Source organism: Tachypleus tridentatus, unplaced genomic scaffold (genome assembly GCF_004210375.1).
Source record: "Tachypleus tridentatus isolate NWPU-2018 unplaced genomic scaffold, ASM421037v1 Hic_cluster_2, whole genome shotgun sequence".
In the NCBI taxonomy this organism is placed as follows: domain Eukaryota; kingdom Metazoa; phylum Arthropoda; class Merostomata; order Xiphosura; family Limulidae; genus Tachypleus; species Tachypleus tridentatus.
The window spans coordinates 2486804-2500482 of record NW_027467782.1 but is presented as its reverse complement, the minus strand read 5'-3'; the positions used below and the strand labels follow the sequence as shown (position 1 = coordinate 2500482).

Below are 13679 nucleotides of genomic sequence, written 5' to 3'. Positions count from 1 at the left end.
GTTATTTAAAGAAGTTTGGAAAATATAGTGACATTTTCATTATGAAGTTGTCTGTTGACCAGTGCTATGTCTTAGGATTGTCCATCCTATGTAAGCTGTTATTTTTATAGTATGTTTTGATTGTGTATAATAAAAATAACCATATTTTCACTCTGTTCTACATTTTGAGAAATGCTTTTAAAAGTATTTCTTGGTTGAATGTATATGATAAAAATAGTCAGTTATCTGATGATGAATGGTAGAATACTTGAAATGTTGCCCTCTACACTTGTGTTTCTATAACAGCCAGTTGCCATCCATTCAAGTGAGTTTCATCATAAACAATCTAATTTCTTGAGTTTTTCAAGATTTGTTTTATTTGATTTTTAAGCCAATAATTTATATTATTTCTTTCTAAAAAATCACTGGCATATAGTTTCTGAAAAAAAAAGACAACTTCCCCAAAAGAAAAATACTGTTTTCTCCACAATTATCAAAAGGCTGTACACAGCTGTGATGGCCCTGATAAACTATTATACTGTTGCCAACAAAATAATGTGTATTTCTATGTGTATATAATGTGTATTTCTACACACAGACTTTTTAATTTACTAACTAACTAAATGTGTGTGTAAAATACTTCACTGTGCACTTTCCAAAAAATTTCTTTAGTATAGGCCCAATAAAATCTTTGATGATTATGGTAACTGATATTGTGGACCATTTTACTGATTGCCATTCTTTTCATTCTTTGACAGATTATTTAGGCAGAGTATTCATGATGAAACTTTGTAGAATGGATGGCAACTGCCTGTTGTGGAGACCCAAGTTTAGAGCATGACATTTTGAAAGCCTTCCACCATGAACCTGAAGACTTTTGAAATGTCATCCTTTACATTTGTGTCTCCACAACAGCAGTTGCTGTCCATTCTAGAAAGTGTCACCATTCTCTTTGTTTGTAATTCTAAACATTTTAATATTTTATGTATACTTTGTTATTTTTTAAGTGAACTCTGTGAACCCTCAACATTTTAAAAAAAGGAATGTATAAATAGTCAATTTTACACAACATGATGGTAAATAAATTCGTGGGTAAAAGTGTATTGAGGCCACCTTACAGGTTGCTGCTTATGGAGGTAATCTCTTATTTTGGCAGAACTGAGACTTGTTAGAGTTTTTTATGTAAAACATTACATCTACCTTTACTACAAAGAAAATGGAAAATTGTCTGCTCTTAATAGTATGTGTAATAAATTAATCTAGTTGTTGAATTATTTGCTAATTTATATAACTGATGCTTTGTTATTTAGTCTTTTCTTTTGCTTATGTTCTTAAGTATGTTTTCATAAGGTCTAAGATGGATCCTGTGAATATAAAAGTAGAGCTTGGACCCAAAGAACTATTCAGTATCACAAAACTATTGGAAGAGGTAAGGATGTACGAGTCACTATTTTGTAAAATAATTTGCATTTTTAACTTTAATAGCAGAAGAGATGTTTTCATTTCTTGTGTATATGTAGTTTTATAATGTTTGTTAAGTCAGTATATTGTATGACTTATTTGTAAAAAAAGAAAAGAAAAAGAGACCTCACCCAAAGAAAAACAACAACAAAAAACATTTTGCTTTGATGTAACTACATTTTATCAGCTAGTGGTAAAGATGCAAGTATTTACTTACTGCTGGTATTTTAAGTTTTCTTTATCACTGGTGTTGTGATTGTTAAGTTTACTTACTGCTATAAGTAAAAGGTGACTTAACTGCTAAATTAACTGAGAACTGATTTGGGTGACTTAGTTGTTAGTGGGAGAGACTGCTATATTTGGTTGATTGTTGGACTTGTTATAAATTATTTAATTGTGCTAGATGTATGTAGAAGGACACGCACACAATGTTTAGATTGGAGTTTGAATTTAATCAGCAGGTAGGTATGTGTATCTGTGATAAGATTCAGGTGTTAAAAATATAATAATACAGGAGGTCACTGGACACATCAAACCATCTTCTTCCCCAAAAATCAGTCAACTGAAGCAACCATTCCCTCTAAATTTAACCTTTGGCATCTGTATATATTGCTATATAATAAAAGGAGGAACAACTTTACACTAGAATATTCAACAAGTTTATTACTTCAAAGTAGTCGTTCCTATCATAAACGGCTGTGATATATATCTATATAACACTTGCGGAGTACGTTGGGCCTCCTGTTGGTCTGTTGAGACTTTACCATTCAGTAAACTAAACACTTAAAGCTGGATCTTATATGTTGTCAAGCTTTCTTTTAAATTCCCTTAATTTTACTGCATCTGTCACATTTGAATGCAACCCATCACAAAGGCCACCCACCCTCTTAAAGAAAAATAAAACTGTCTTAGCTCAAAACAGTTCCTATTCTGCCAAGTTTTGTATTTGTGTCCTATATTTCTAAACAATTTAAATTTTCATTATTTTAAATACCTCAATCAGATCCTCTCTATTAGCCCAGTACGGCTAGGTGGTGAAGACTCTCGACTCGTAATCTGAGGGCTGTAGGTTTGAACCCGCACCACACCAGATGTGCTCGTTCTTCCAGCCATGTGTGTGGGGGCAGTATAATGTTACAGTCAATCCCACTAATCATTGGTAAAAGAGTAGCCCAAGAATGATGGTGGGTGGTGATGACTAGCTGTCTTTCCTCTAGTGTTACACTGCTAAATTAGGGATAACTAGTGCAAATAACCGTTATGTGGCTTTGCAGAAAATTAAAAGACAAACACACAAATAGAACCTCTCTTACTTTTCTTATTTCAAGAGATCTTAACCTGTCTTCATATGACAACTTTTCTATCTCAGTTATTATTGTAATAACCTTCCTATAAACCTTTATGAACAATTCAGTGTCTGTCCTAAAGTAAAGGAACCCAAAATTGCAGGAAATACTCCAATTATGGCATAAGATGTAACTTGTACAATGAAATTATGACTGTTTTAAACTTACATGTAGTGTTTCTGCAAATGCAACCTGAAATCCTATTTGCTTTACTGATAGCAACAGCACACTGATTGGATGGCTTCAAAGATTGCTAAATCAGAATTAAATTAAAATCATACTAATAATTCCAACTGTGATATTTCAACTTATTTACCTTTTATTTATTACAGTTAAAATCCACCTGTCATTTATTTGCCTAACTTCCCAAATAATCTAAATATGTTTTGCAAAATGGCAGCATTCTACTCACAGTTAAGGGTTACTAGTGATATTTGCTAATAAATTAATAAATGGCCAAATTAATCCGTTATGTTCGAATATTTGAGTATCACAGTCTTCTTTAAATAATGATATGTACGAGCAAGAAAACATATCATGATAATTGCACCCAGCTTGTTTGTTGCCTTTTATCTGATTAGCAGTTAAAGAACAGAAAAGAAATTGGTTATGGGTGCTGCCACCTAGTTACCTTTTCTGTATTTATCAGTTCAAGAAATAAAGAAAGTTAGTTAGTGGTGGGTGCTTACAAACAATTTCCTTCCTTCTACTCAGCACTTCATTATTCATTACAGTGACACACAGCCTTTGATAACTTTGCTGTAAACAAAGACAAGACGAGGAAGTTTGGACCTTGAGAACCACTTCTCAAGTCAACAGAGCTGAACAAACTTAAAAATAAAAACAAAATTATCGTGCTAAAAGGCTATTTGGCCTGAGTAGAGATAGCCTATTATATAGATTTGTGTTTGACAACTAACAAATATAATAGCAATATTCAGGTAGACAGAATAATAAAAAATATTAATAATTGTAATTTTGATTATTTAATGGTATTTCCATTAATTGATTAGCTTATATGCCATTTAGTTGACTGTAATGATGAAATTGCTTAGTTCTAGCCAGCAACATCAATATTTTATTATTATCAACAGGCTTAAGAATTTATTGACCATTCCTTCATTTGCACCATTGATGTAAATAAAAAGATGCAAAGCTTTTAATACTGAATCTTGATAAACCTCTTTTGTGGCTTTAATTCGTAAGACCAGATTCCATTTGTAGCAACTACTTGCTTTATTCCATCCAGCTATTTTTCTATCCAATGAGCCAAGTTAATCTCCACCTATAGAGAACATTTTTTAACAGTCTGTTACGTAGCTATTTGTCAGGTGCTTTGTGAAAATCCAGATGCAACAAATATATACTTGTGCTTTTGTCTACCTGAGCAGTAAACTTGTCAGACTTCCAAAGCATTAGTTAGGCATGATTTTCTCCAGTGAAACCATGTTGACTATCAATAACATTTTAAACTTTATTAAATGATGTTTCAATGCATTTTTATTGAACTTTTAAAACTTTCTCCACCACTGATGTAAGACTAATAGGTCTATATTTACTGGAACAATTTCTATTATTTTAGCCAACTTCAATTTTCTGACATCTGTTTGTTATTTAAGGACCTGCAAAAAAAAATTATAGTTTGGCTCACACAAATACAGTCCTTAATCTCTTTATAAAGCTCTATCCATTTTAAATTTCCCAATTTTTTTTTTTTTAATTAACAAGCTCAAAATTATTGTGATTGTCTTCATTAGCAAAAACTGGTGAAAAAAAAAAGGATTTAATAACCTAGTTATTTCATGATTATCAAATATGATCAATCCTAGTGGCACAGATAACTATCGGCAGACTCTCAGTGCAAGAAATCAGGATTTAATACTCTTCTCTTTGTGTAGTTTTGTGCTGAACTGCAAATGAACAAACAGATATTAACCTTCTGTCTCAAAAGCTATGCTCCTGTCTTGAAATTTTGTTTACCCTTATGTATTTAATAAATTTTTAATTTTATATTTACAGAGAGCTTTTTTTATGTATCTTTTTAGTTTTCTAATTTCTTGTTTGACCAGCTCTCTTCATCTTTAATTTTACAAGTCTCCTGTTGTCGCAAATAATTTAAACTTTTTGTGCTTAAACTGCTTTCCTTTAATTTTTATCTTTTTCACTTTTATATGAGACACCATTTTTTGTATAAGGTATATATCAACCTTCATTGTTTAGAAATTTTTAAAACATTTTTCAACATTTCATTGATATCTCCCATTAATTTAGTAGCCTAATTCTCAGAGATAATTCTGTTGTCCCCTCAGAAATTCCTGTACTGAAATTTCTAACCACAATATTGATCTCCATATGGTAAAACATCAAACCTTGTTGACCAATGACAACTTGTTCTAAGATGGTTTCTGGTCTCCACATCTACAACCATTTCAATATTAGAAGTTGACAATAAAACTAAAATAGCATTCTTCCTAGCAGCTTTTCAAAGCAATTTAAAAACAAAACAAAAAAACTCATTCTAAATGGTTTTTAAAAACCTGTCTCCCATGTGATTCAACTCTTAACACACTCCAATCTATATGACTTAAATAAAAATGCTCCATAAATTATGATCTCATTAACAGTTGAATTTTGTATATCATTCTAGAGTTACATAGGGAGTGTATACTTATAATGGTTCTCCTTTTTAAATATTAAAATTATTAGAGTTATTATATAGTTTACACTGTATCTAGCACTTACTTCTCTTACACCTTGTACTCTTGTCATTCAGTACTTTATACTGAAGCAATGCAGCTATTAAACACAGTTCACTCCACCAAAAGCGTCTGCTTCAGTGTTAAGACGATGTGTTTGTGTATAATGTTCTGGCATGAGTTTTTTGTTTGATACAATAGTTTTTCTTTAAGCAGTGGATATTATACAAATAAAAAAAATAGATTTTCCATGTGAGTGACATCTAATATGATGTGGTTATTATTTAAACATTATCAAAAAGCTTCTATTAAAATAATAGAAAATGAAAACCTGACACTGATTAAATGCCATCTGATGGACCTTTGAACTGTCTTTTTATTCCTAGATATTAAACAAATCTTTGTCAAGAGGATTACTGTGGTGTGTAATATCCTGGTAGAATGGAAATACTTTTCTTATGTTTGACATATAAAAATAAAATTGCTTTGTATGTAAATTATATTTGAAGACTGAATATTTTCACTTGAATCATGTACAAGTATACACAAACTGTAACAAAATTAGTTCTTACCTTTGTTTTTTGAAAAAGAAATTGAAAAGACAGATAAAAATTATTTTAACAAGTGATTTACTATTTTCCAAATGATAGTGAAACATGAAACTTAATGTATCATAACTTTTAGTCATCTGCTACTTGTTATTAACAGTCATTTTACTGGTATCCTACATTGTTACTGTGCAAGTGAATTAAATATATTTTTGTATTTCCGTCAGGAAGTTAGAAGATTATTGTACAATAAGTGCAGTGAATGTTTTTTATTTTGATTAATTGTCATTTAGAAAAATTCTGTTGATGAACGATAGCACTCATAATCAAAAGAAGCTCAAACATCTTTGCTATAATCAGACATGAAATTGTGAACCTAATGTACCATCATAGATGTGGTAACTACATTAGTGCAGTGAATTAAGTAAACAATTTTCCCCTACACAGAGCAGTAAAATAACAATTGTTAAAACTCATACTAAAAGTTTTCTCTCATCTTGTACTGAGACAAATCCATGTAGAGAGACAAAGAAGACAAGTAAACATGAATTCTGCTATGAATAACTTGTAGCACAAAAGGGAATCTTAGATGTGCATCATTTTGGTGTTTTACCAATACGAGTAATGTAATTAGAGCAAGAAATAAGTTGCTTGATAGTTTGGTAAGTGCAGATGTGTGTTGAAAAATCTTTTACTTAAACAGAAAATATAAATAATTATGTCTTGTAAGGTGGACTGGACAGAACCATGGATCATTATGCTCTTGGTATTTCATGGATTTGTTACCATCTTGGCTGTAGCGACCCGTAATTATGGAAACATTCAAGCAGCTTTATTTTGCATATTATGTGAGTATTAATTTTAAACAATTACATAATTTAGTATTAAAATATTTCAATGTACCTTTTCTATGAATATAGATATGGGTTAATAAAGTTTCATTTTTAAGTTCAATTTTTTAATAAAAATTTTATCAAACTGTCATAAAGCATTTTTTTTAACTTGAGATTGTAAAAAAATGTCTTAAGTTAGTTTTTTAACTGCAATTTGTTTTAAATTTCTTTCTATGTTTAAAAATCTAGATGTTAAAAAGATTTGCAAATTGGGATTCAAACCTGTGATCATTGGCTTATATAGGTAATTCTTAGATGAACATCAAGCTGATAATAATAAAGTTTATTTAAACTGAAAGATAAAAAAATTGAAATTTCTGAAAATTAAGAACAGCACTCTTGTGATATAACATTTGTGATACTTAAACTGAAAAATCTCTCACTTCTCATTGTTAGTCCTAATTTTATGGGAAATATCTGTGAAAATGTTCTTTCTATGCATATTAAAAACTAAGAGATAACAGTATTTATAGCAAAAATACAACTTTAGGAAATAATGAAATATGTAGCAAGATGAGTCATCAGTTAGAATCCTTAGTTAAAAAGTTTACTTATGAAAATTATTATAATTCAAAGAAACATTAATATGATAACAATTTGAGGGCATTTTTTGTATCCTTGACTGATTTTTATAATTATCAAGTACTTTTATCATACAGTTTTATTCAGGTACTTAATTGTAATACCTGAATGTTAAATTTGATTCCAAAGTTTAAAAACTATAAAGGTTTACAAAATATGATAAGATGTTTAAATACTCATGTGCAGACATCATTAGGCCTAAAAAATGTGATATGTCATGCTGGATTACAGATATTTTTTCCACACACACACACACACCCACACACACACACACACACACACACACACACACACACACACACACACACACACACTTTAATCATCTATTATGAGTTTTAAGTTACAGTTGTATAAAAAAATATATATTTTTTTTGTGCTGCATGGCATTGCCCAGGAGGTTTTTTATTTAGTGCTATCACACACCAGTTTGATCAGAGCATGAAAGAAAACATCTGTACTTGTACTTTCTAGCATGGTTCATATTGCAATTATTAGGCCTATTAGATTTCAGTACCTCATTTGTTCTTGGAATATAAATCTGCAAATGATTTTAGTGTAAGCATTTGATGGTAAAGATTTCATATAATTCAAACATAAATCTTTCAAATATTATATTTATCTTGTATGATCTCATTGATTGCTCAAGTTATTAATGTGAACTTCTAAACATTTACTTTTGAAGTATCTAATTCAGAGAAAGTAATATTCAAATGTTCCAAGTTAATACACTTATAGCATCACCTACATGAATCTTTGTTGTGTGATTATTTTCATGCCTAAAACACTTTCTTTTTTTATTGTTTCTACCAGTGTTAATGGTCTACTTCTCAGAGGTCTTGAATGAATGGGCAGCCAGGAATTGGAGGTGTGCTATTTTATTTATTATATGACCAGGTTACATGTCCCATTGTTATCTTTAAAACTTGTATCTATTTGTATATACACATCTATCTCACAAGGCTTAGTGAAAGTAAAAAAACAACAAATGCAATGATGTCTTTTATTAAAGGAATCTTTATATTTAACTGTATTGATTAATATAAAATTTCAGAAATTGTTACAGTTATTTTATATTCAAAAGGAGTGTAAGATGTTTCTCAGTGTATATTATTATTCTAAGGTTATACATTTTGCAAACTTTTCTTAGTGCATGGAAAAATTCCACTCATGGGGCTGAGACTTTTCTGTGGATTTTTTTTTTTTTTGGGGGGAGAAGGAAGGAAAGGTTGGGTTTGGGGATTGTTTTTTTTCAGTTGCTTTTCATATTAATTTAGTACATCCTGGGAGGAATTTTGTTAAAGGATGGAGTCTAGCTTTTGAGAAATTAATTACAGTTTTTACCAATGGAAGTGAACTGTACATTTCTTTTGAATATTACAAAGAAAAGATTGTAATGTCTTCTTAAGAATGACAATTTATTTAATCACACTATGATAATCTAGTATTACTGTGATGATTGTTATTTCAACTTTGATTCTACTACATGAAGCCATGACCTGACAACAATGTTGAATATTTCTTGACAACTAAATGACAAAATACACTGATAAAAATATTAAAAGTACACTAATCTGGGACAAAATATGATGAACCAGAGCAATAGGGGCAATTACTCCAGTCACAAAGCAGAAAACAGTTGCCAAAATCGATTTCCACAGAACTTGCAAGGGGGCACAAACATTATGGCATGCCCTGATCGCTAATGTATTTCTGTCGAAAATGTAACAAATTTTCAAACTTAGTAGGTTTTAATTTTCTCTCTCTCTGCATGTATAGTTTAAGTTATATTTTTGAACTGATTTATGGTGTATATGGTTTTTGAAACTTGTGTTTTGGAACTAGTTTATGTCTTGTATAGTTTTGTTGTATTGTAGAAGTCAGTATTATGAACTACTTTTGGTACAAGTATATTTTTGAAGACTTAAAAGCCCTTTAATGTTTAGGACTTGGATGGTCTCAGACCTTGGACTCTCCACTTTTTCATGCTTATAGCAGGTACTTGTGCATTTTCAAGGCTGTGGTTGTCCTTTTTATCCATTTTCATCTTTGTAAAAAATAATTAACTTTTATTCATTGAAACTCACTTGTGGAGTTAGAACGATAGCAATGAATTGTTTGTTTTCAGAATATAGTAAGTGAAGAATCTAGAGACACATCTATCTATTCTCGTTTTAAAGGTTTTTGTCCTGTGGACAATTAAAACTGGGCAGTGCAATTTTACTAGAAAATCTTAAATTGGTAAATGTACATTTGACTTCTTCCCATTATAGTTTTTGGAGATCTAAGGTATTAACTTTCTACACTCTATACCTGTATCTAGTGTCTGTGAAGACAAAAGCATGCAAAATTAGTTCAAATAATTCTTTATGTAAAAGAATGTCATAGAGATTTTTTAAGGTTAAAACACTCTATTGTTGGGAATCTCAATTTATGAATCGACATTAATACACTATTCATTAGGATTTGTATTTACTACTTTCATGATTGAATTAAGTGTATAATTGACTGTTAATCTGATATAGAGTTTTTCTCCACACCTACCACAGGCTGTTTGCCAGAGGTCAGTATTTTGATAGCAGAGGGACCTTCTTTTCTATCATGATTGCTGCTCCGTTGCTGCTTAACTGCCTCTTTCTTGCGGTAAGTAAAATAATGTAGAAGATAGTTTCATTTTAGGTTAAACAATATTTTAAAACGGGACGAAGCATTTTAATATTTTTGTGAGGAATACATTGATTTACTTTCATATCATATTTTTGTTCACTACTCAGATTGAATTTATGCTTATTTATTACTGTAATAAAAATATTCCTAGCTGTGAAGATGCTTAAATGTAAATTAATGTAAAGATTTGTTGTTGTTTAAAACAGTTATATTGCATTCCATATCGTGTTAGTACTTACAATAGTTTGTAGCAATCACTACAGCAGTTTATGTGCAAGAGTTAGTTTGAGAGAGAGGGATAGAAACATTAACAGTTTCATGTCGGTGGTAGACACAATATAAAATAATTTAAGACTATATCTAGATGGAGTAGCTGTAGGAAAACACATCCATGTGTTTACGTCTTTTTTATTATCTTTATAAATAACTTTTATGATATTTTTGTTCTATATAAGAACACCAGTGTTTGAATTTTTTATCTTCTTTGAAAGCCAAATACTGAGGTGTTTTGTTTACCTGAAACTAAAAAATGTAATATTTCTGTATCTCTGGTGACATGTATGTATGACGTAAAAGTATATGCTCGCATAATTTTGATCCTTGACGTAAAAGAAATCGGCTGTCATATTGACTTGGGTGTTTTCTCAGTGTGACAGGTTGGCTTCTGTACACTAAAGAATGATGTATGTTAACTGTGTTAGTGAAACAAAACTGTGCATGTTTAGATTTCAGGATTTTCTACAAAATGAAGACTAGAAACCCTGATCAGGAAAAAAGTATTTTTATAGGCTATTTAAATGTTTGTTTTATTACATATTGTGGTAACTGTTCTAAACAAAAACTAGAGTAACATTTCTGATTTTGTTCCTGTAGTAGTTTATACATGATTAAAAAACACACTATCAATTTTGATATTTATAGAATATATGGTATTTGTATGTTAGGTTAATTTGTAAGAGGTTATTGTAATATATCAGGTTGAAGAGATAGGTTATTATGTCTTGACATCATGACTATTTAATAATCCTGCTTTCACTTGTCATGCAACTCTAAACTAATTAATATATATATTTTTTCTTAAATGTTGTTTATATCACTGAGAAGTGTTATATTTTATTAACATAGGGTCACTGGCTGTGGATCTCGGGGACCTTGTTGATAAAAGGAAAACAATCCCAGTTTAGGAGCAAACTTCATTGTCAACACTCTCCTAGTATTGACGTTCATTACAGACACTATCACAGTAGTGACAGTAGCTCCAAAAGTGATGTATCGGACTCTTCTAGCCATGAATAGTGATAATAGGTTGTAGATGTAGTGACAGTTATTACAGATAAGCCCACAGTTGCAATAGTATCTCCAAAAATAACAGCTTTATGTAACCATGAAATGCTGTTTATGGAAGATGATTTTATGTACATTAAGTACTGTGTAAATAAATATTTTAAACTAGTTACGACACTTAAAGGTTAATACAAACATTATTCTAGAAGACTTGTTTTGTGTTAAAACATACTGAAAAAAAACTAGGCTTGGCATAGAACAAGAGAAGAGAGTCTTTATCTTCGAGGTAAGATGTGAAACTCTACTGAATGGATTCACTTGTGAGTTTTAGCAGTGAAAAATAATCTAGTTTGATGGTATTTCGTCTCTAATCTTAATACAACTTTTTAATTTTGTGTAGCAGAATTGTGCCAAGTAAACAAACATAAAGATTAATAGCAACAAGAAACATCCGGTAGTGTTCGTTTTACACAAAACTGTGTTTGCTAATGGAAACTTCTTAAGATGGTTTGAAACTAGTGAATTGTGTGTGAGATGTGTAATTCTGGTTTCAGTATATTTTTATGTTAAGTTTAACTTGTAGAGGTTAGTGTATTATTTCAAGCATTATGGAATACATACATTTATTAGTCTTCCTCTTATAACTTAAATTGTAGAAATCTTTTCCATACAATAGTGCAATAACATAAAACATACACAAACTCAGTTGTTAGAAGGTGAAGTGTAGACAGGTGTAATTAGTTTAGTTTTTAATGTAAATATATATTTTAGATAAAATCCTTCTAGAGGCCAAAGTTTATAAGGAAGAATATTCCACCTGAATAATAATAACATTAATAGTCTTGACGTATTTAATGCATTGTCTCATAAATGTAAGAAAAAACTTAAAAAGAAAGGTCTTCCTGTCCATTGTACAAGGATTTCAGTGTTTTCTTAAAGGATTGTTTTGGACTGTCAGTCGTCTGCATATTCTAGTTTCTGTTGGATTATGATTCAAATGATTTCTAAAGTTTGGAATGTTGCACACGTTGCATGTGTTCAAATGAGAGGTTCCAGTTGTTTTACCAACTTTTAAAGAAGTGAATGTACTGAGGGTTAGCCTACAAAAAAAAATGGTTAGAATTGTTCTGTTCAAAAGTTCTGGTTAAAAGATACTTTAGAAATGTGTATAATTTATATATTTCAAAAGTAAGTTCTTCCATTACATGTTGATAATGGTTAATCCATAGCCTCATTATGTAAGTGCCAATATTGTATGTAACTTTATTAAATTAAAAAAAACGAAGTCCTGGTTTATCAGTTTCTCTCTGTTCTAGTGTTCATTCTCAAGTTCCTAGACCTTTATGTGTCTCATTCAAATTATGTTCTTTGTCTTTTTCTCTTATAGCAAAAAATTTCTTTCCCTTAGTGTTTTGGACAAGTTATCTTTACTGTTTTAACCAAGTGTATCATAATTTGTTCCAGTGCTACATGGGATGAAGTTCCAAATAAAGATTGCCATTATAATAACGTGTTTTATTTGTTTTTAATGTAACAGTGGCCTCTAATCAGGAGTCTAAAATTCTTTTTAATAGTGCCATTAAATAGGTGTAACAAATAAAACTGTGTGAATATACAATGATTTTTATTTTGTCACTAGCTAAAAATATATTTTAATGAAAGCCTGTAAACATTTTTTACCCATAGTTCTTTGTCATTAATAATAATAATAGCTTCTTATAAACTGTAATCTTTTTAGTGAGTTAGGTGTCATTGGAGTTTTATTTTGTTATTTTAGTGGTATTTAAAAATGTGCTCGCGATTTCAAAATATTTTATCTTATATTTTAAGCAGATTGTAACAGAATGTTATAATAATGATGGAAAATATTTCAGTATTGAATAAAATAATTTTTAACAAAAAACTTGTATAAATGTATATGAAATGTATAAATAAAGTTAAAATTATGAAAGCCAACAACAGTTTTGTTTTTATTAATTCGATAGTTATAAACTATAACACAAGTTGAAAACCAACTTTTGATTTTTCCATTCGTAATTTATTATTTTTACCAAGAGATGGCACTATATAAACATAACTTGAAACTTGCTTTTTACGTCGTAAAAGTTTGAATTTATGAGTTAACGTACATTATAAACGTTACTGCAGCGAACACAATATTATATATATCTACGTGAGGTGTTTTAAGTACAGCTAACAATTAATGGGTCGGATAAATTGTTTACA

The 13679-nt window shown here is 30.1% G+C and overlaps 1 protein-coding gene across 1 annotated transcript; it reads left to right on the top strand.

Moving 5' to 3' along the window:
* Positions 1-1329: 1329 nt before the first annotated feature.
* LOC143242635 (transmembrane protein 18-like) lies at positions 1330-13409 on the top strand (the record flags this gene model as incomplete). The annotated part of the gene is given in 5 exon segments (XM_076486112.1): positions 1330-1408; positions 6761-6878; positions 8316-8370; positions 10052-10145; positions 11295-13409. Coding segments are annotated over 5 exon segments (510 nt in total). The 3' UTR covers positions 11466-13409.
* Positions 13410-13679: the final 270 nt, after the last annotated feature.